This window comes from Pelecanus crispus, chromosome 12 (assembly GCF_030463565.1).
Source record: "Pelecanus crispus isolate bPelCri1 chromosome 12, bPelCri1.pri, whole genome shotgun sequence".
Classification (NCBI taxonomy): Eukaryota; Metazoa; Chordata; class Aves; order Pelecaniformes; family Pelecanidae; genus Pelecanus; species Pelecanus crispus.
The window spans coordinates 26,475,171-26,498,045 of NC_134654.1; the positions used below are offsets into that span (position 1 = coordinate 26,475,171).

At 54.4% G+C, this 22,875-nt stretch overlaps 1 protein-coding gene across 1 annotated transcript; it reads right to left on the bottom strand.

Moving 5' to 3' along the window:
- Nucleotides 1-4,280: 4,280 nt before the first annotated feature.
- FAM20A (FAM20A golgi associated secretory pathway pseudokinase) lies at nt 4,281-22,533 on the bottom strand. Its single transcript, XM_075719786.1, has 11 exons — nt 22,220-22,533; nt 14,683-14,867; nt 13,916-13,966; nt 13,170-13,248; nt 11,869-11,961; nt 10,200-10,315; nt 9,591-9,771; nt 9,150-9,259; nt 8,256-8,337; nt 8,114-8,173; nt 4,281-4,862 (listed from the first exon to the last, which is right to left on the bottom strand). The coding sequence occupies exons 1-11, from the start codon at nt 22,531-22,533 to the stop codon at nt 4,598-4,600; spliced, it is 1,536 nt and encodes a 511-aa protein (XP_075575901.1). The 3' UTR covers nt 4,281-4,597.
- Between the last annotated feature and the right edge of the window lie 342 nt (nt 22,534-22,875).

Genomic DNA, 22,875 nt, shown 5'->3' on the forward strand with positions numbered 1-22,875 from the left:
TTCTTTCTTCAACGATAGATATGCCATTTAAAACTCTTCCTGTTCAAAGTGGCAAGAACCAAATGTTACATAAAATGCCTGACTTTGGTCTCTAGTACATAGATTGGTGTAAGAATGGTGCAGCTGTCCAGCTGTTAGTGATGTTCAAGTATTTAGATTGATGTAGAAATTGGAAGCAAACATTTTATTTTCCCTGTGACTGTTGCTTGCTTTGTATTCCTCAGTTGACTTTTTAAAAAAATGATCATCAGTTCGGGTGACCCTTTGTTACCAGGGAAAATAAATGTTGAGTATTTATGGCCAGCGTCCGTTGCAGGTGGCAAGATTGCTGGTCTATATAGATGCCGTTATTCTTAGTAGAGAATGTGAGGCAGGAAAAAGTGAATGTTATAACTTTCCTGCGACACTCAGTTATTTTAAGTTTTTAAATCGGTCAATTCATAATTTTTTTAAAATGGTTAATCGTCAATCTAGTTTAAATACAGAAGGTGCATTCTCTTTCCTTGCTTATGGAATTTACATGACACGCATTTCATACTCACTCTTTTTTCCAAGTTCAATATGTTGCGGAGTCTTAAATGTATTTCAGTATTTACCAGCTTTGTGTTCCATTATTCTGTGCGCACCAATACTTCCCAAAAGTTTTTACTGAATTCCACGGTTCAATAATGGTAGGCAATTTTTAAGGTTTCCTTTAAACTGTAATTTATATAAAAGTAGTGTAGGTTTGTATTTGGGAGTGACAGCAAGCAGTTTTGCATTTGTTGTGCAACTACTTCTAATGATGGAGCCCTCAGTTTATTTCCTTTCTGAGGTGATACGGATTCAAATTCAACCCACTTTCTCCCAGGCATGTAGATAATCAGAAAGTCTGCTAATGGATGCAAAATAATACGGAGGGTATCAAGCCTCTGCAAAAGGTTTCAGGGTATTTCCGAACCTGCAATCCCAGTAACGGGATTTAAACGCTCGTGGTTTGAGTTCTCTCTTCAGAAGATGTTGAGTAGAGGATTTCTGCCAGAGTCCTTAAGGAGTAAGCTAATGCTACCTTTTTTCTTTTTTTTGGTAAAACTGTTTTCTTAAGTTTTGACTCTATCCGGGTTTTTTCTTCATACGTGTTTTTTGTGTTACTTTAAAGCACCAAAAACTGTGTAAACTAGCTAGAGCTCCACAAAAAAAATGCACATTTTTTTTATATAAGGCTTTCTAATCAAGTTTCACTACTGCATCTTTTTAGCTTGCTGTTTACTCCCTTTTGTAGTTTTACCTACAAGATTTTAAGATAAATCAGCTAAGTCTGAGTTAAATATTAATCACAGTTATAGCTTTACCTTTGTGTGCAATTTAAATATGTTTGAAACCACAATTGGCATAGTTTTGCCTTAGCTAACATTCAGGGCTTTAGAAGTAATTTTTTGCTAGTCCACCTTTAGCGAATTATGAAGTCTATTGCCCTAGAAAGCTATAGTCAACCAGAGGACCATTTTTGTATTGTTACCTGACTATATAAGTCTGATTTACTGTATGTGCTAATATATTATATTATATTCCTTTTGTTATAGATTGTCCTAATGGCAGGTAAAGCAATAAAATGATTTAAATTCTTAAATGCAATCGGGCTCTTCTTTTTCCCATCCCTCCATTGTGTTTTCCTTTGGCCTTAGAGGATATGTTATTAATGAGGTGGTGGAAACTAAGGAGCTTAATGGCTTAGCTGTGCGTTAACTCTGGAGGCTTGAGTTCAAGTTCCTAGCTTAGAGCACGGCTGAACCTTCCCCCCCGAGCTTGGTCCCCACGAGCCAACCTGTGCCTGGGACCCAGGAACTTCTCTGGAGTTGTGGCATTGGGTGCCCGTGACTGCTTTCGAAGTGGGAAGGTACCTGTGTCTTGCTTGAGTGTCTCTGAGCAACTTGTGCTGCTTTGGTCTTGTAAGGTTGTTAATGCCCAGCCGCTATTACTGGAGCTCGTAAGCTTCTGTAGGTTGTCTGCTCCTATCTGCGCGCACCCTTAATGCAAGTTTTGAACACAGGATGGTTAATCGTGAATGACTTCTGGTGGACAGACAGCATGAAAGAGAAGAGGGGGATTTTCATGCTATGATGAAGTAGGAAAAAAATCTGAAGACTGATGACCTGAAGCAGCTCAGACTGGACATGTTTTGCAGCCAGCTCTGAGAAAGCTATCACCCAATGTTAAAGATACCTTAAAAAGCTACCAGGTAAAGGAGAATAAAAGTAAGAAGAAAGCAACCTTGCAATCCCTGTTAGCGTACCAGCTATTTAAATATCCGTGCATTTATTTCCTTCATCCTGCCCTCCCTTTCCCCCATCCCCTTGACCAAAAAAAAAAGGCTGAAAACTTTTTTATTGCCTAAACTGAAACTTTAAAATTTCCACTTACTTCCAACGTTATAAATTTACTTTTAAACTTATCTTCTGTTGCCATGTTCTTCCTGTTCAAGCAGCCAACAGTAACCATTCCATGACACCGACCAAATTAATTTGGAGCTTGTCACGTGTGATAAGCGCACAAAAAGTCACCGGTAGAGGGAGATGCAACTTTGGGAATCCAGCGTCCTGTACTGAAATAACTGCTGCGCTGTGCATGCCGAGAGTGAGTTCAATCCTTTTATTGTCATCTATCACAAGAGTAAAAAGGTCTGTAAGCCCACTGACGTAGAGAATTCTGTTTGTTTAATTGAGACTGTCTAAAGCCTTGCTTTTGTGAAAGCTGGAAATGGAAGGATGTGGCTGAATCACAAGTCAGGAGAGACTAAAGGGGCATGGGGTGGGTTGGGTGGTTTGGTTTTTTTTTTGGGGGGGGGGGATGTTGTGGGGGGTTTTTTTTGCTAACCTTTGTGGCTTCAGAATGTTGAAGGGAATCCCTGCTAAGTAGGAACACTCCAAACTTCCTCGTACAAATAAATAGAACGGGCACCTGCAGGGACACACTCAAATTACGACCAGAGTCTCTTCTGTAGTTTCACAGTGCGGAGACAGGTGTGTTGTAGAATTATTGTGGAGTTGAATTAAATGTCAGCACCGTCCCCTGTGAAAAACAATAGCTGTGGCCAAACAAGCTTTGTTCCTTCCTTGCATGATCCAGGCACTTCCTGCCAGCGTCAACTGAGTTCCCTTTTAGGTTGGGCAAAATTCCAGCCCATGAGAGGATGTGCCAGCGGTAGGTGCAGCAGCTTGCCGAGAACCTGTTAACAACTGCTGCCTGACGTTTGTGCTACGGTTTTAGGATTCTCCTCGGAAAGGTCTGCAGTGCTGCAGATGGAATTTTGTTTAACTTACTGGTTAGTTTAGAATGAGCTTCTAGTAGATTGGTTGTGGTGGGTTGGTTTTTTTTTTTTTTTCCTTAAGGATGATAAATTATCAACAATGTTCTCAACTACTTTCCCTAGGCTGCCAAAAAAGCTCAGCGCAATCATTCTTGAACAGTTAAAGGAAAAAGCTGAGAGCTTCAGTAATCAAACTATTCGTAAGCCTTGTCCTTGAGAGGCAAGGGGAAAACTACAAATTCAAAGATCTCCAGAAACTCCCTCCCCACTCTTGTGTCCTGGGGGATTTTTTTTGTTGTTGTGGGTTTTCTTTTTTGTCTCCAGTTCCTATTGTGTCTCCTCAAACGCACAGGGGGGTGGAGGGGGGTGTGTGTACGTGTACCATTTCTGTTTTCCAGGGACTGCTGACAACTTAAGTGATTTTAAAGCTACGAGAAGTGAGCAGATGACCTGAGATCCTCCCACTTTGGCAAAATGTTTTCACCAGAAGTGGGTGGCTTCTTGAATTGTAAATATAGTCCTATGCCTCTGAGCAGTTCGGTTTGGCTTTTTTTTTTTTTTTCCCTTGGGGTCAAGGCAACACATACCTGCCTTTCTCTTATAACCCAGACTGGCTCTTCCACCCACGAGGCAGGTAAAACTAGAAGTGGCTCTACTGCCCTGTGAGGCAGTGGGCTTTTGAGCAATGTGCACAGATCAGAGTGGGTTGACCACTGTTGAAGAGACTGAGAGGCCACGGACAGGCTTGATGGTGAATACTGTGCAGATGCTCTTCAGTCTGACCATGCTGAACCAACGTGCCATCTTGTCTCAGTGGCAGGTACTGCCCTTGTGAAGTAAGATTGCTTTTTTTTCCTCAAATACCCAGTCTTGATTACAGAACAGAGACTTAATAAGAGGAAAATGCTCTTGGTATCTCTTTATTCAAGCCTCATCCTTGGATCTAGTTTGTGTCCTTCACTAGCAAGACCGAGATCCCGTGCAGGTTGAGCAAACCAATGGCCAGGTGTTCCCCTGCCCTCCCAAGGGCACGACCAGCTACAGAACAGGAGATCGCCGCTTTTCCCCCAGAGAGCTGGTGTTCAGGGTGCCAGGGTCTGCTGCAGTCACACCACAACTTACCAACACGCTGGCCAAGCATGGAGCCTTTGCTTCAGTACCCAGCATAGAAGCCCAGTGTGATTCTTGAAGATCTTCTGAAGAGTTTCCCCTCTCGGTCTCTGCAAGCGTTTGTAGATGGAAATTACCAGCTATTAAAACGCTTGCCTTGCAGGGGTTTTCCCCACCTCCGAGCCACGAGTTAAGGACTGCTTAAGTGGTCAGCTTCACTCTGTCAGACGCAGGAGCCTCGGGCTGCGCGGTGTCGTTGGCCACCACTTTGGCTTCTCCGTATGTGTCTATGCATTTCCTCACAGCTTTCAGGATAAGCTGTAACCGTCTGTCTAAAGCCAAGAGATGGGGTTCGGTGAGGACAGGTGCCAGGCGGTCCTGCAGGAGGGATTCCCTCATCACGTCGCTGAGCCGATACTCGGGCTCAGCCAAGAGCTGGAGTCGTAATAACGTTGTCTTCTTTATTCTGGGGGGGAAAAAAAAAAAAAAAAGAAATCAGACATCGTAATGCAGATTTCTTGCAGCATCCTAGCAAGAACCAGCTGTCTGAGCCCCTTGGTAGCAAGGGAAGGAGGGAGGGCAGAGATGGGTGAAGATACTTGACAAAGAACTTTGGAACAAAAGCTTTCCTTTTCTGAAGGAAATGAAATTTTTTTTGCAGAAACTTCTGCTGCTTCCTTTGTTTTTCCAGACTGCAGAGTGTTTGTACTGCAGATTTCTGTCAGCAGAGAGAAAAGCACGATAGAAGTTCTCAGTAATGAGTGTTTTTCCTCTGAGTCAGAGATGACCCGGTTCCCTACATTCCTGCAGGGTGGTGCCGTGTTCCCAAGGATGACATTTATGGGGTGGGGGCAGAGGGGGGGCGTAAAATGAAGCGGTATGAATGAGGAAAAAAATCTTCTGTCCAAACTCTGAGCAAAAAGAGGGAATATTTCCCGGAATTGATTTAACTGTGACTTTTCACCTTAAGAGATGCCGAGATTTAAAATACTCTTTCCCTTTGACAAAAAGTGGGATGAAAAGCTATAATCTTGGTACACTTCTGGGGATGAAAGTAAGTATTCTGAAATCATTTGTTTAATCCTCAGCAAAAATGTTTTGACTTCAGCATCTGTAACACTGAAATTAATCGGTGGTTTTAATTATTGCCCTTTAAATTTTGGAAACAAAGTAATGCGTGTTCGTGGAGCCATTCCTATTTAGCTGAGCCAGAATTTTCAGACGGAAAAAAGGTGTAGTCAGAAACATTTTAACCGCTCCAGAATTTGCCTTTGTATGCCTGTTATTTACCCAGGGCATCGATCAGGAACGGAGATCTGGCTCTCTGCACCTCTAATAGGAGCCATTTCTGTTCCGATGCCAGGGAAAGGCTCGTCGCTGCTGCCGTGCCTGGCCGAGCAGCGGCTGCGTTGCACCAGGTGCTCGTAGCGCTCTGGAGCAGCCGAGCGAGGTTGTGCGTCTTTGGTCAGTGACGCCTGTTGCGTTGCGTAAGGGAGGGAGAAAGGTGCTGCGACCGGCTGCCTCCTGCACAGGGCTGGCACGGGGGCAGGTGACTTAAACTGCGACTGTCGTCCTGGCTGCCTGCTGCCAGGCTTGCATTAATATTCCTAAAAAAAAAAAAAAAAAAAAAAAAAAAAATTAAAAAAAAAATCAATTGATCAAGTGCTAAGTCTGGCAAGGAGGCTTTAAATCGCTGCCGGAGCATGGCTGTGAGGTTCTGCTGCTGCTGCCAGAGAAAGCCTTATAGAGAGCAGACGCGAACTGCAGCAAACGAGCGTGCGTGCGCGCTCCTTCTAGGCAAGGGGTGGCTCCGAGGAGCTGCTGCGGGTAAACACCAGCTGTGTTTGCTCTGGTCCGACCAGCGACGGGGCTTGGCGGTGGAGAACGGGATAGCCTGACCCCGCGGGGAATGGCGTAGTTAACGCTGTAACGGTTACAGAAGCAGCAGGCAGAATACAGAAAGGAGCGTGAGATGGACACCCTGCCGCCGGCCCTGCTCCTCTCCCACAGGGCAGCTGTAGCCCCGCTGTCGTACTGAATTCTTGAAGATTTGACCCGCAGCCTTCTAGAGGCTTCATCAGCCAAGAGGAGATGTGAGCCAGGCTAACCGGGGGCTGTTTTCAGGCCTATTTGTGCCTCGCTGAGAGTTCTACCCCTTCAGGAAAAGGACCATCTCTCGCTGCACGGTTGGTTTTGTGCCATTTACTGCACTGGGAGCAACGCTCGGAGAGGAGCAGCAGCCTTGTGGGACCAGGACTGGTGTGGGAGCTGCGAAAGGTAGCTAAAAATACCAGAAGACTTAAATCTGCTGGAAGCCAAACTTGGAGAAGAACTCAGCTGGGAATGAGACGAACGTGTTTAACAGGGAAGCGAGCAGCCTGTTGTTCAGCATCGCTGTGGTTTGCGTGGTCCCTCTCGTCCGGAGGGGCTGGAGGACTTTGTTCCTGCTCGGGTGTACACGGCTTGACTTCACCTAGGAACACGGAGGTGACTCGGGGGGCTGAGTCCAGCTAGTTGGTCAGGGCAGGCTGAAATCCGTGGCCTCTGTACTTGAAGAAACCTTTTTATTTCCTTTCCAAGTGTTTTTGGATGCTCCTCCACTCCGAATGGATTGGCTGTTGTGGGAAATGGAAGTTCTGTGTGTCTCCCTCGGGCAGCATGAGTTGCTTTTACACTGTTCTTGGCCCTAGTTGGCTTATTACAAGGTGCAACTTGCAGGTCATCTTACCACTGTCTTTTACAAGGAGAACTAAATTAAGAAGAGCTCCTAGGAGGTGGATCTGGAAGAATAGGAAGGATCCGACCCGTGGATCTCACTGTATAGAGGTCAAATTAAGAGGCTGCGTTAATTTAAACCGCACGAAATAGGAGTTCGTGAGAAGGACTCGCTGCGAGCCTGCAATTATAAATGAAAAGACTCACTGGGTGCAAATAACAGTTCTTAAAATTAGATCCTAGTCCAAGTGAATGGGGAGAGAGTGCAGTTAACACCGTGAGGCTGAGATGGAGCAGGTACAGCGAGGAAATAGATTCGGCATCTCCTAAAGAGAAACCACAGGGAAGAGCAGCTTTTTCTGTCTCTTAAATTTAACTTTCAGCTGATGATTTATGTGAATTAATAAAAGGAGAAGATAGGATTCAAATAGTAAAATTTATGAGCTTCTGCTTAATGCCACAGGAAGAAGAAACCTGATTAGCTGTATTAAAGTTCTACCAGGCTTTTGGATGGAGATTTCTGATCTTCATGTCAGACAAATGGGGCTGATAGCACCTCATGTCGACGGGCGGGGAAATGCTAGGAGATGCTTCTGGAGGGGTTTGATCCAATGGACAGTGTCTCCTGGTCTACGGGTGAAAGCTTTTACACTTGCAAGGCATTTTAGCTTCAATGGGAAAGTATTGAGGAAGGATAACGATCTCTAAAGGTCCCTTCCAACCCAAAGCATTCTATGATTCTATGATAGTTGTACGACACTGTAGCAGGCTGCAGCACAACAGAGCTTAATACTCTGATACAAAAGCTTAATCCCTGTTTCAGGCACAACTCGGGATTCCCATGCTCCGGTGTCTGGCCTGCCCCTTGGCCGGGATTAGTGGGGGTCTTCCCTGCGCTGCTGGATGCAGCCAGGCCTGGGTGACTTCCAGCAGCAAGCGCTGCCAGCCCGTTACGGCAGGAACACCAACGTGTCTGGGAAGGAAGATGAAGCTGGCACTTACATGCAACACTGGGAGAGCGGGGCCAGGATGGAGGTTTCATCATGGGAATGCCGCCCGAACCTGGGGGGTAAGCAGAGGGTGCAGAGCTTTAGTGCCTGCCCACCCCCTTCCCCACCTCCCCGACGTCCTCCCACAGCCTCACCCTCTGGCGTTGTCCAGATGTAAGAGGAAGCCGTCGTCCCCAAACTTGGTGAACATTTCGTAGTGGTGACGGTCCATGTTCCCTGGTAAAGGGCAGACAGAGGAACAGAGTTTCCCTTGCACGTGACCAAGTAATTTTCTCAACTATCCTAAGTTTTTTTTCAGATCTGCATGAAGAACGTGTTGCCTTGCTCAAGTGTCTAAGATGCTCAGAGCTGCTGCTTTCATCTTGCTGGACCCCCCGGGGAGTGGGCTGGGGTGGGCCTGGGGGCTCCCCCTCGCCTGCACATCAGGAGGGGTTGTGCTAGCTGGCTGTGGGGAGACAGCAGTCTCCCAAAACTGTCTCTAGAGCAGAAGGGATGCCTTGAGAAATACCGCGGCACGGGAGGGCAGACAGACTGACACTGAAGGCCCACACAGAAGGAGGGAACGTTACTACTTCTTCTTCTCCCAAGTAACTAGCGATAGGACAAGAGGAAATGGCCTCAAGCTGTGTCAGGGGAGGTTTAGATTGGATATTAGGAGAAATTTCTTTACTGAAAGAGTGGTCAAGCATTGGAACAGGCTGCCCAGGGAAGTGGTGGAATCACCATCCCTGGAGGCGTTGAAAAAACGTGTAGACGTCGCACTCTGGGACATGGTTTAGTGGGCATGGTGGTGTTGGGTTGATGGTTGGACTGATGATCTTAGAGGTCCTTTCCAACCTTAGTGATTCCTAGTTTTACTTTCATTAAAAAATAATCCAGCCACCAAGCCAGGAAACATGAAATTAATTATTACTCTGCCCTTAATTGGTTTAGCGGTGGACTTGGTAGTGTTAGGCTAATGGTTGGACTAGATGATCTTAAAGGTCTTTTCCAACCTAAATGATTCTATGATTCCCCCTTCATCATACCTATTAGGAAGTCAAATATGGCCATGTCAACGATGTTAAGCAGCCGGTTGCCATTGCTGTAGGGGTAGATCTCCCTCACTGTGTTGCAGTAGAGCGGATTCACTTCCCACCTGCAAATGGAGGAGAAGGGGGAGCTGTGCTCAGTGGTTGCTGTTGCTGTGTCCCAACAGCACCCCAAAGCCAGTCTCCCATGTGGAGATGGAGAGGAGGAGGACTTAAATCTCCCTCCTTGTGCATGCAGGAGACTGGAAGTCAAACACAGCTAATGCCCAGGCATTACGAGTTATTAGACTAATTACAGGCAATCTCTGAACCTTGGCCTTCCCCAGCCTGGATGTACAATTTCTGTACGTATGTCCGTGTGTCTGTACCGTGCTCATTCTCCTTCCCACACGCTCCCTGCAATGCAGATATGGGAAGCAGCATCATTTACCCACTTACTCCTCTTTTCCATCAAACGAGTAGGACCGGATCCACGGGTTTGGGATGGAGAGTCGTGGCGCCAGGTTGAGGGACGGCAGGAAGGCAGAGAGGGACCCTTCCAGGAGGTGAGGGTTCCCACACACGGCGTACTCGGTCTTGCACATGTATGGGCACTTGGCAAAGAAGCACACGTTCCTGGCTGGGAGAAGAGAGAGGGGAACTGGGGAAAGGAGCTACGATCTGCAGGAGGCTGCAAGGTAGCCTGGACTGGCCTCTTCCCCATCGCGTGACAGTGACTGTGTATACTGTGGCATTGGTAACCACATCATGGATGTGAAACTGCCATGATTGATGGAGGATACCTGGATTTTGGTTGATGGACAGCCCTGGTCCCATGCTAGGGGAAAAGTTGGGGAAAATTGGGCAGGTGAGTAGATCTGGCAGATGATTCCAGCTGGAGGCTGAGGGACACCTTTGCTGTAACCATGTCCTTGTGCATCTGTTTCACCCAAGAATTTAATTTCTGCTCAACAGCACAAGGCCCCTTTTGCATGCAGACCTTGCCCTTCCACCCACCGTGGACCAACACGTCCAACCCCAGCTCGCAGCAGCCAAGCGCTTGCCTACCTGGTGAGACAAAAAAGACACTCTGCAGAATCTCGTTCTTGGTGACCTCCAGGATCTCTTTGGTGACGTTGATCAACCTCCCGACTGTGGGCGGCACCCTCCGGAAATCCAGGATCCTGCACAAAAGGGACAGCGGCTCAGAGCCTGCGGTGCAAAGAGATGTTACCACACAGAACGGCAACGTGGGATGGCAGATGCTGCCCTCGTCCCTTCCGTTGCTAAACCAGGGGCCTTTTGATGACTGCACCCGCATGGATTTTTTTTCTTCCAGCTTCTTTCTAGCAAATACCCAGGATCACTTTACCCTCTGGACCAAAATGTGTCCCAGTTCAGATTTTGGTATTTTAATAGCTGCTACCTGGAACAATCTGGGTGTTCTCCAGGATTCATGTCTTCTTCCCTAACTGGTTTCTCCCATCCCCTTGCATGCAAGCTGGGTCCTTTGGGAGGCAGAACAGCCCTTCAGACCCTTCTACAATGTTGGGTTTGACACAGAGAAAAGATGCATTGAACCTGGTACAACGTGGCTGAGACAGCGGGAGGCGAGGAGGGATCACCCCACTCGGAGGCACTCATGCCCAGCTGATTCATCTCAAATATTCTTAAAAACTATTTTTTTTTTTTTTTTTTAAATAGGCAGGCAGGCATTCATGGAAAGCCGCTGTTGATTGCTGAGTCAGTAACATGGGGTGAACCAGCTAATGCTGTGCTTTGCTGTTGGGTAATACGCTCTACTTCTGAGAATCGGGCACAAAACAGGATTTAGCCTGTTACTTATTGAGCAATGTTTAAAGAAAAAAACATCACTTGCTTTCATCTAGCATCTTTCAGCTCTAAAAATCACAAAGCACTTCAGAAAAGCAGTCTAGCCTTGTTTTTCTGGTGGTGGAGCTGGGATGCAGGGAGGCAAGCTGATGGTAGCTGAGTCAAGCAGAGTCACTGCAGTGATGTAAGGGCAGAGCTGGAAAGAGAATTCAGCTCTTTTCATTCCCTCGTGCAGAGTTTGAGCTACAGGATTTCAGTCCAGTCCTGCTTACCGTACAAGTTGGGGTTGGGAACTGGAGACCCCCATCCATGACCATCATGAGGGATCACTTCCCCTTGATGTTCAATACTCAGCCCATTGAGGGGAAGAAGGCTGCTGCCCTCCTCTTCTAATAAGGGTATTTTTGATTTTATTAAATACAAAGCCTGCTGGGAAGGGGTGCCAGGTTAATTGCTCATCAGCTGAGGGCTTGAAACTGCATCGTTGCCGTTTATCTCAATCCCAAACACGCCTTGATTGCTGATTGAGCATGTGACGTCCGCACCGGGAGGGGATCCAGGCTGCGCCCAGAGCTCACCTTTGCGCTCCAATGCATGGGAGGGACCACGTGCGTGTGGCTGTGTGACAAACACCTGACCCGTTTGCGACCTGGACCTCACCTGCCAGCCTGTTCTTGTGCAGCGACCGAGGCAAAGCTGACTCCTGGGCTTCAGATGAGAGCCAGAGCCGCCCTGTCCCCAGGTAATGCAGCAGCTCCCAAAAGGGTGCTGGAAAGCAATCGCTTATCTAAGGCCAAGCAGCTCTGCAGGACTCAGCAGGGCTTTTCTCGTGTCCAGGCTCTCCGTGGGCAGAGGGACCGGACGCTGGCAGCTGGAGGAGGCAGGCATCACGGCAGGCCCCTACCTGTCCAGGTGGAAGGCGGCGATCTCTGCGTTGTGCCGCTGGAAGTCAACGAAGTAGAAAAAGTCCTCGGGAGTCTCTTCCTCGCGTTTCTGCCTGGGAGAGATCAAGGGGGTTAATCTAAGCGGGCATGGCAGGGCGGGCGGGCAGCTGCAGGCAGCCTGGGCACGGCGGGGTGGCACAAGGACGGGGTGGCACAAGGACGGGGCACCCAGGGACAGCCGGAGTGCTCGGGGACACGCTGGTGTCAGGCCAGGACCCAGAGCGCCCGGTGCTGAGCTGGGACCAGCCCGCCGTGCCAGGGAGCAGCACTCGCACCCTGCCTCGGCACCGGGTGGGCGAGGGAGGCAGAAGGGCTGACCCTGGGCTTTAAAACCTTTTGTGCCAGAGTTTAGACCCATTTACTTAGGACAGCGTTTTGAGGGGGGATGCTAGAGGCCATGCTGGACTTCTCATGTCCCCTTGGGAGGCAGAGGAGAGCTCAGATTTGATGCTCTCATATCCCTGAGATGGGAACACCAGCTTATTTAATTCCATTTTCTGGCTGTCACACGGTGCCCCAATACATGCAGCATGTGAATTTGCACGCTCAGCCTCCCAAGCACTCACGTATGGCAGGAAAGCCCACAGGCATTGCTGAGCCCTCCTGGCTCAGCTGAGCGCACGGACGCTTTCCTTCCCTTCCCAAACCTGCCGGACACTGGGCAGAGGTGGATGGAAACCAACGGGAGAGGAGCTGGCTGCTTGCTGGATGAGCAAACCATCACAGCTGGTGTGCTGCCAGCTGCCCTGCCTGTGCACAGAAAGTAAAGTGAGGGGGAATAAATGCGAGGAGTCCCAAGGGGCTGGAAATAAGTGCAGAAGCAATTTAAAACTCCTGTTTGAGGTGACCGGGACTGATAGCTCTTTCTTGGAAATACTCCAGGGAATCCAAGGAGAAACAAGGTAAAACACAAAGTCAGTTGGGGAAGAGGAAGGAATGGGCAGTCCCGAACGGCAAACCTCTTGGGAGAACAAATGTCCCAAGGTCCTTCGCCGCCAGGCATCTACGAACCGAGGAATTTCCAGCGTCAATAAGCAGCGTGGGAACGCCGGTGTTTATTCGCGTGCACCTCTGGGATGGTGCAAGCAGCCAATAATAATGAAACCTTTTCAGCTGTCAAGATAGCGGAGCACAGGAGAGGAAAGACGTGGCCGTGGTGGGCCCGTCCTTGCCAAGGATGCTCGCGCCCCTCGCTGCGGGGCTCCTGGGTTCATGGCTACGCGGTGGGGGGCTCGCTGGGGGCTCTGCCGGCGTGCCTTACCTCATGGGCTTGAACATGGCTTTCCCAAAATCCTGGAACCTGAGGACCAGCTTCAGGTGCACACCGCTGGGCTTCACAACTTGGGGAGGAAACGGGACGTTAGCTGCCTGGAAAACCTCCCCGGTGTGCGGTGAAGCACCGGTTACACGCTCCGGCGCGATTCGGCTTTCCACCCCCATGAGTGCATCCTTCCAGCTGCTCCCCTCTGCTTCTGCAGTTATTTTTCCTCTCTAACCCTCTCCCCTGTGCCATGATCTTAGAGGTCCTTTCCAACCTTAACGATTCCTAGTTTTTACCTTCATTATAAATAATCCAGCCACCGAGCCAGGAAACATGAAATTGCTACTCTACCCTTAGTTGGTTTGGTGGTGGACTTGGTGGTGTTGGGTTGATGGTTGGACTGGATGATCTTAAAGGGCTTTTCCAACCCAAACGATTCTATGATTCTATAGAGGAGATTTCTCTCCAGCACTTCTCCCAACACCCATTCGTTACGTCCTCTTGGGGACTTTTTCCTCCCCCCAGTAGAAACCAGTGGCGTACTGGTGTCCCGGCACCCACATAGAATCATAGAATCACATCCCAGCCTCTGCTGGGGCGGTGGGGTTTAATTGCGGGGAGAAAGGCCTGGCTCTGCCTGGGTTTCCATTTCCCTTGCTGAGGTTAGGATGGAGGAGTTGGGGATCGGGGTCAGCTGAAGCAATGGTGTGCGGGGGGAATGCAGGGACCCGAAGCGTCGCACTCACTCTGGCTGCAGTCGCAAGCCCCCAGCAGCGCTTTCTCGTCCTGGCTGTAGTCTGCAAGGGCAGGAGAGGTGGTGAGACCCCCCTGGGCTCCGTCTCTTGCTACTGACCCCCCACCCAGCACGGGGTGGCAGGTGGGCACCGTCCCTGCCTGCCCACGCTGCCGCAGCCTGGCAGCCCCGGTACCATCGGTGCACAGCGAGGGGTGCAGTCCCCTCGGGGACAGCTGAGGCAGCCTGTCGGGATTAAATTGCCGTGCAACGGGTCCTCAGCGTGGTTGGCACCAAAAAATGCTGCATCAAGGGCTACAGCCGAGTCCTTCCTCCCGCCTCAAGGTAAGGGCACGACAACTGTCCAGCATAAAATGTGCCAGGAAGCCAGCACAGGGCTCGGGGCTTCCTCCGGCAAGTGACAGCCCCGTGTAGCTCCCAACAGCCCCATGCAGCTCCCAACAGCCCCATGCAGCTCCCAACAGCCCCGTGTAGCTCCCAACAGCCCCGTGTAGCTCCCAACAGCCCCATGCAGCTCCCAACAGCCCCGTGCAGCTCCCAACAGCCCCATGCAGCTCCCAACAGCCCTGTGTAGCTCCCAACAGCCCCATGCAGCTCCCAACAACCCCATGCAGCTCCCAACAGCCCCGTGTAGCTCCCAACAGCCCCGTGTAGCTCCCAACAGCCCCATGCAGCTCCCAACAGCCCCATGCAGCTCCCAACAGCCCCGTGCAGCTCCCAACAGCCCCATCCCCGTCCCAGCAGCAGGAGGGTGCTTACCGGCACTGATAGTGGTGAAGTCTTGCATGTCCCGGAGAAGCCTGTTGACGGTGGGGCTGGAGCGTGGGTAGAGCCCATCCCGGCTGATGCCCAGGTGGAACTGGAGCCAGCTGGCCTCCGGCCGGAGCGGCAGCGGTGCCGCTGGGGAGGTTAGGTTCAGCTCCTCCCTGTAAAGCTTGTGTCTCCTGGAAGAGAGCGGATATGGGGTGATGAGGATGAGCCCTGGGATGGAAACCCTTACCACTCCGAGCCCAGAGGCTGTTGGGGAGCAGGGAGGGTGCTGGGGAGCAAAGCCAGGGGGGAGCATGGGGTGGATAAGGACTGTGGGTGCTACCCGAGGGGAAACTGAGGCAGGGAGCAATGACTGAGATGGTCAAAGGCCTCACAAATTGTGCCACCTTCTTCCCTCTGCAAAGCCCCGGGAAAGCAGCCCCAAGCAGGAACACAAGGGACTCTGTTGTCTCCTCCTCAGCCCATCAGGACCAGGAGGGGTGTCAGGGCATGGCTGGAGCTAAACCGCATCTCCAGCAACACAAGAGCTGGCCTGTGCGATGGATGAAGTGCTTCCTGGAGGGACTGCAGGCTCCAGGCCAGACCTGGGGAGGGGACGTGATGTGACAGCAGGTAACTTGGGTCTTGACTGCTCAGTGAGGTGTCCGGAGAGCCCGGGAGAACAACAGGGTTTTGTCTGAGTGAGCCTCTGCAGAGGACTCTTTTTACGGTCATTACACCTCTGACAGAGTTTTTTTCCTGAAGCCAGAGGTCCCAGGCAGGGCAAAAAAACATTCACCAAGTTAGAGCCACAAATTCCCTCTGTGACCGGATTCACAGCCCTTGGTCCGGCGAGCAGGGATGCGGCGAGGCTGACTGGCAGCGTCCTGCCCGTCTCCTCTTAAAAGCAAAGTTGCACCCAGCCCTTTCTCGGCCGATGTGGAGCCAAGCAGGCTTCCCACGTCCAATAATAACCCAAAGACATCTCCTCGCTCAATCAGTATTTTCCTCAACCTTGAGACCTCCACGGCTGGGACCCACACTTTGCTAAACTGCAATCGAAAGGTCACTTATTCCACCCGGCCGAGGGCAGAGCGCTAGTTTCTCATTAACACCAGCCGAGCAGTGTACGGAGCAGCCGGTCCTGATAAAGGGAAAACGAAGTTCAGTTTGCACTGAAAGTGCCAAGATACATCCATGAAAGAAAACAGGAGCTGGGGGCTGATAATGAGTGGGGCATTAACCAAGGCTGGGATGGAGCGGCTGGAGAGAGGGAGGTGCCACGCGCCTCGCTAGACCCAGGCCAGACCCTTAGCGAAACACGCTCTGGGAAACACAAAAGACGAAAAGCGACTTTTCCCTGCCCACCTTTAGTTTTTCCTAATTTTTCCTCATTTTCTCGGTTTTGCCCAATGCAAACAAAACTAAAAGCGGCAAGGAGAGGGAGGCTGGATGCCCACGCTTTTCAAGCTCAGTGGGAGGGGAGAGCGTGCCGTGGGCTCCGCCGGGGTTTGCCGTGCTGCGCGGGTCGCGGCGATGGCTGCGACGAGCGGGTGCTGACCGCGCACCGAGGCACTTATCAGCCAAGGAGCTGGCACTGGCAGCTGCAAAGGGTTCTTCCTCATGGCTGTTGCTGGTTTTTTTGCTTCAAACCAGCAGGAAAGCATTGGGTTTCGGTTGGTTTTTTTTTTTTTTTCCATCATCCTTCTCCATCCAAGCAAGCTAAGCGGTGTGGTTATTCCAGTCTGACCACGAGCAAGGGATGAACCCTCCTGAGGGTGAGGGACACGTTTCAGTAATGTCCTGGGAGAAATCTAGCATAGGGGGAGACAGGGCATACATCTGCAAGTCAGAGCAACCCGTTCCCTCTCCCGGTTTGTTTGCCTTTCAGGTGGATCAGGTCAGCTACAGCGCGAAGTCCACGTGCACATGGTCAGGAATAAGGGTGTCGGAGCGTTTCTCCGTTGATCCGGTTTAGGAGGAGGCTCAAGTGATTTGCAGCCCAGCACCTGAGGGCAGGAGGGTGTGCTGCTGGCAGGGTCTCGCCTGACCCCACGCCGGCCGCTCTGCCGGGACAGGGTTTTTTGGGGACGTCTCTTTGCTCGGGCCATCTGCAAAAGAGGCAGAAGCTCCCCCCGAACCGGGAGGAGGCGAGGCGGACACGGGAGCGTCCTAAGACTCATCGGCAGGTTTGGCTGGCAGGCTGCACACAAGGATGCGGCCCCGGGATGCTCTCAGCTCCGGCGGACGTGCCTCGACCTTCCACCGCGCTGCCGTGCCCCAGGTCTTGCATGGGCAAGTCTCTAAGGCATAACCTTAACGCCCCACCACAGCCAGGGACAATAAAGACCCCGGTGTAATTTAGAAGAATGACTCAGGATTTTTTCCCTAGGGAAGCTGCCCAAATATTTTACAATATTTGCTCTCCTGCCTCCCATACACACAGGCCGTTCCTCCCCGGGGTGGCAGTGAGCAATAGATTACTGATGGAGAAAAAAATGCAGCGGTTATGCAAGGGGAAGCAGTTCCCAGCCGGCGGCTGCTTCCCAGCCCGGCGCCTGCACGGTCGCTGCCCCGGGTGAGCTGCTGCAGGGCCAGCGAGCCCCTTTCCAGCCTTTAAACCCAAAACACAGCTCCCTCTGCTTCCCCGTTTCCTTCAGGATTCCTGAAATATTTCCCTGTAAGAACAGAGCTCTGCAAAAGACATAATGATATAAAAACCGGGTTCCTTTTTAACCTGCTATAAATAGCCCCGGGGTTGCCCTTGCTCTCTGCTCAGCCAGCTCGCTGCTGGGCTGCGAGGGGCACGGCGTGGGGTGACGCTGGGCACGGGCCACCGGTGTCCGCTCGCCCCGTGCCTCCCCTGGAACCGAGCTGGTTACAGAGCTTGGGGTTTTGAAGCTGCTCCTTCAAGGATAAAAATAAACTCCGGAGTTTTTAAGGGTTTTTTTTTTTTGGTTTTGAAGAGGTGTGGAGGCTTTTTTTGCTGTTTCCTTCCTGCATCCCCATCAGTCTCTCCAGCTGGTTCTGCATCCTGCAATCAAACTCCCCATCCTAACTGAAGTGCCGGGGAACATCACGGCGGTGGGCAGCAGCCAGCACGCAGCGAGCACCGTGGAAGTAGGACACGCGCTGCTGCGCTCCCCTGGCCGTGGGTATCCGAAATGGGCTGTATCCCGGGGCCACTCCGTGAGCTGGCAGAGACTCCCAGTCCAGCTGACATCCAGCTGGCTGCAGAAATGAAGGCAGCCATGCTGTGCTGGAGGTACAGGGTGAAGCGATGGCTCGTTCCGCTCAAGAGGAGCATCCTGCCGCTCCGAAAGCTGCTTTGTCGACGGCCAGACCCACGCGTGATGCAGAAATGTGCCCTGTCGCCCAGTCAAGCCGAGGAGGGCATGGCCCGTGGACACTCGGCTCTGCCCCTCTTCTGCCCGGTAGTGGACGTGGTCACACCTTGGCGAGAGCTGGTGTGGACCTTGTTCAGTCCTCAACAGCAGCAGCGGCTTCGCTAAACCTACGGATTGGGAGAGAAAGCCATGGGTTCCTACATCCCATGGAGGACACCGCCCTTCGCTCTCGGCAAACCTAAGGACGCCTCTTTCACTGAGCACCTTGGAGAGGACACGGGCTCTGCAATGCTTCTGGTGAGGCAGAAATTCCTCCATGCCCACAGCAAATTAAAGTTCTTATGAACCACATCAACCCTGGCAAGTGCCGTCTTATTATATATTCCATTTGCAGCGCCAACGGCAGGAGAGGTTGTGTGTCACCTCGGCCTGTGCATGTTCTCTGAAGGCTTTACCCGCTTACGAGCATCATATATTTTATTTCAAAGTGACTGAGGAATAATCAATACTCTGCCTCCCTTCTCCTTCCCGGAGGTGCAAAGCGAAGTCAATCAAGGGCAAATGGCATCAGAGTTTTCCTCCCGGCCACATCATAACCAAACCTCGGAACAAAAGGCAACGTGCAGCCACGGCTTTGTTGCAAATAGCATGTTTAAACAAAGCAGTAAATAAAGTTGGGGAACGCAGACTTCTTACCGTCCCGCAGGCGAGGCTGGTGCGGACGTAATGCCAGCGCTGCTGCAAGCGCTCGGCACTGGGTGCTCAGCGCTTCTGGTGATGCTCAAGAAGCCGTCAAGTACGCGCTGTGAGCTGCTTCCGTTCAAATCCCCCATCCCCACCGGGCTTTCGTTTGGGAAACATCCATCTTGCTGCCCAAATCCTGATGTCCTCAGGAGGCATTGCCCAGCTCTGAGAAGATGCACCCGAGGGGGATCCGTGGCACTTCGGCACAGCCTGGCCGTGGCGTGTGTCCCCAGGGATACCCAAACCCACCGCCCATGGACTCCAAGCGATGTGAAGAAGGATTCGACCTGCTCCAGGCTGACTGGGGCAAGGGATGACCCTCGCAGGGGTGACCCCGGCCGAGCACACGGGGCGGCTCCAGGCCCCGGGTGCTGCTCAGGCCATGGAGGTCATTCTTTGGTTCCTTCCATTACTGCTTCCCGTCACCTCCTCCTGTGAATCACGCCTGAAACCCGGACTGGGTGAGTCCCATAGAAATAGGAGGAATACGCATCGAAGTGGAGAAAGTGGGAGTTTGGAAATCCTGCCCGCACGGTTCAGCAAACAGCGCGTGGGTGGCGGGAGGAGCAGGGGCCGGGTCTGACGCTGGAAACCAAACCTGGGCAGCGGGGAAGTGCTGGGACAGGGACCTCCGAGGTGGTCCCCGGGAGATGCTGCCGTCCCCTTGCAGGTGGGCACCGTCCCTGTCTGTGAAGGGGTCGGCAAGGCGATGCCGTGAGCTCGGCACGCTGGGAGCCTTCGTGCGGAGGCTCTGCAGTGACCGGCTCCGGCACCGCATCACCGCGGCCATCCCTGTTGGATCCGCGTTTGTGTGCGAGGGAAGAAGCTGGGGCACAGGGAGGAGCGGGGACGCCGGGGAACGCTGGCTGTTTCCAGCTTGGACGCAAAACTCTTGAAAGAGGGGTTAGATCGGGGGCTCGGGGGCCCCGGCGTATGGAGCCTCCGCAGTCGGGTCAGGCACAGGCGACCGATGCTCCGAGCTGGTGCTGAGGGTCACCGTCCCCGCCGAGGCAGGGCCATGGGGGTAGTGACAGCCCCACCCCAGGAGCAGGAGACGGCGCAGTTTTCCTGCAGCCATTGCTGGGGCTGGGAGAGGCAGCAAGAAGAGGGCTCTGAGCTGCGAGTCGCTTTCTCTCCAAAAGTAAATGCCCCTGCACCTTTTCTTGCAGAGGTGTCAGCAGTGGGAACGGGAGAGGGGCTGACTGGGGAGCCAGCACCCCGACACCGCTATCGTGAATCGGAGGAGACCCATGTAATTGCTTGGAGGCAGACACCGAGGCGTGCAGCGCTCTGGCCTGGGGGATTCGGGGTGCTGGAGCCCAGGGGCTCCAGTTGTCACCCACCCTGAGGGCTGGTGGATGCAGGGGCTGGCTCCCCTTCTGCCCCCAAGCCGAAAAGGCAACGCGGAGCAAAGGAGGCGCTGACCCCTGGGAGGACCCGGCTCACGGGGTCTCACCCTGCGCCCCAGCAGCCACCCTTCCCCTCCCCTGGGGATCTTACGGCAGAGCGGGAGGCACCCCAAGAAGCCCCCTCCCAGCAGAGCCCCCTCTACCCCCGGGTGCAGCCCTGCCTGTCCATGGGGTGCTGGGGAGGGGGGAGGGGCTGAGGGCCAGGAATTGGGGCACAAGGTGGGCTGGGGAGGGGATGCCGGTGGCTACCCAGGGGGTGCATGCCCAGGCAGGGGGTACTTAAGCAGGGGTGCCTGGGATATCTGCCCAGAAAGGGGGGTACCTGTGGGGTACCTGTGCAGCGGGTACCCGGGAGGGGTGCCCGGAGAGAGGGTGCTTGTGCAGGGAGCACCCAGGGAGGGGGTGCCCAGCAGATTCCTGTGCAGGGGGTGCCCATGAAGCGGGTGCTCAGGTGGTGCACATGCAAGGGGTGCCCAGGGGGTCCCCATGGAAGGGATGCCCATGGAGGGGGGTGCCCAGGAGATTCCAGTGCAGGGGGTGCCTGGGGAGGGGGTGCCTGGGGGGTACCTAAGCTTAGGATGCTCGTGCAGGGGGTGGCCGGGGAGGGGGTGCCCAGGAGATGCCCATGCAAGGGGTGCCTGGGGAGGAGGCGCCTGGGGGGTACCTGTGCTTGGGATGCTTGTGCAGGGGGTGCCCATGCAAGGGGTGCCCGTGGAGGGGGTGCTCAGAGGGTGACCATGCAAGGGGTGCCCGTGGAGGGGGTGCCCGGGGGGTACCTGTGCTTGGGATGCTTGTGCAGGGGGTGCCCATGCAAGGGGTGCCCGTGGAGGGGGTGCTTGGAGGGTGCTCATGCAAGGGGTGCCCAGGGGGTCCCCATGCAAGGAATGCCCATGGAGGTCGCGCCCAGGGGGTACCCGGGGAGGTGGTGTCCAGGAGATGCCCATGCAAGGGGTGCCTGGGGGGTTCCTATGCAAGCGGTGCCCAGGGAGGGGGTGCCCAGGAGATGCCCATGCAGGGGGTGCCCGGGGAAGGGGCGCCTGGGGGGTGCCCGGGGAGGGGGTGCCCGGTGACGGGGTGCCCAGGAGATGCCCATGCAAGGGGTGCCTGGGGGGTCCCTATTCAAGGGGTACCCGGGGAGGGGGTGCCCAGGAGATGCCCATGCAAGGGGTGACTGGGGGGTTCCTATGCAAGTGGTGCCCATGCAAGGGGTGCCTGGGAGGTGCCTATGCAAGGGGTGCCCGGGGAGGGGGTGCCCAGGTGATGCCTATGCAAGGGGTGCCTGGGGGGTTCCTATGCAAGTGGTGCCCAGGGAGGGGGTGCCCAGGAGATGCCCATGCAAGGGGTGGCTGGGGGGTTCCTATGCAAGCAGTGCCCATGCAAGGGGTGCCCGTGGAGGGGGTGCTTGGAGGGTGCCCATGCAAGGGGTGCCCAGGGGGTCCCAATGCCAGGAATGCCCATGGAGGTGGCGCCCAGGGGGTACCTGGGGAGGGGGTGCCCAGGAGATGCTCATGCAAGGGGTGCTGGGGGAGGGGGTGCCCGGGGGTCTCCATGCAAGGGGTACCCGGGGAAGGGGCACCCGGGGGGTGCCCGGGGAGGGGGTGCCCAGGAGATGCCTATGCAAGGGGTGCCTGGGGAGGGGGCACCCAGGGATGGGGTGCCCAGGGAGGGGGGGTGCCCAGGAGATACCCATGCAAGGGGTGCCCAGGAGATGCCTATGCAAGGGGTGCCGGGGGAGGGGGTGCCCAGGGATGGGGTGCCCAGGGAGGGGGGGTGCCCAGGAGATACCCATGCAAGGGGTGCCCAGAAGATGCCTATGCAAGGGGTGCCGGGGGAGGGGGTGCCCGGGGGTCCCCATGCAAGGGGTGCCGGGGGTTGGGGGCGCCCGCGGGGCGCCCGTGGAGCGGGTGCCGGGGGGGTACCTGCGCTTGGGATGCTCGTCCAGAGGGTGCCCGGGGAGCGGTCCCGGCGCCCGGAGGGTGCCCGTGGAGGGGTCCCGGCGCAGGGCGGGGGGGTGCCCGGTGCGGGTGCCGCGGCGTCGGGACGCACCTGTTCCAGCGGGCCGCCTTCCGCCGGTAGTAGCGCAGGGCTTCGCGGGCGGCCAGCAGCGGCTCGGCGGGGCCCCGGGGGCCGGCGGCGCGGTAGAGCGGGTGGGCGAAGAGACGCCGCAGCGCGGAGGCGGCGCGGGGGGAGCGGGGCGGCGGGAGCGGGGCGGCGGGAGCGGGGCGGCGGCAGGGACAAGCCGGGGCGCCCGCCGCCAGCTCCCGCCGCGCCCGCGGCCAGAGATGGAAGTAAAGATCGGCGGCCAGCAAGGCTCCCAGCAGCAACAAGACGGCCGGGCGGTCCCGCCGTGGTCCCGGCATGGCCGGGGCGGGGGAACAGGGAGCCGAGAGCCGAAGGGACAGCTCCGGCTGCCGGGAGCAGCCGCCGGGCTGCCGGGGCAGGGCGCACGGGGGAGCTCGAGCGGCGGAGCCGGGGGGCGGGGGGTGCGGGCACCTCGGGGCGGGGAGCGGGCAGGGCCCCGGGGGGTAGGGGATGGGGTGAAGGGAGCGGTGGAGGCTGCTCCGGAGGCCTCCGGCTCTGCCGCCCGCCCCTCGGCAGCCGGAGCACCCGGGGCGAGGCGGGGGGAAGCCGGGCGGCTCCGTTCGGAGCCGCCCGGCTTCCCCCCGCCTCGCCCCGGGCCCGCTGCCCCCGCCCGCCCTCGC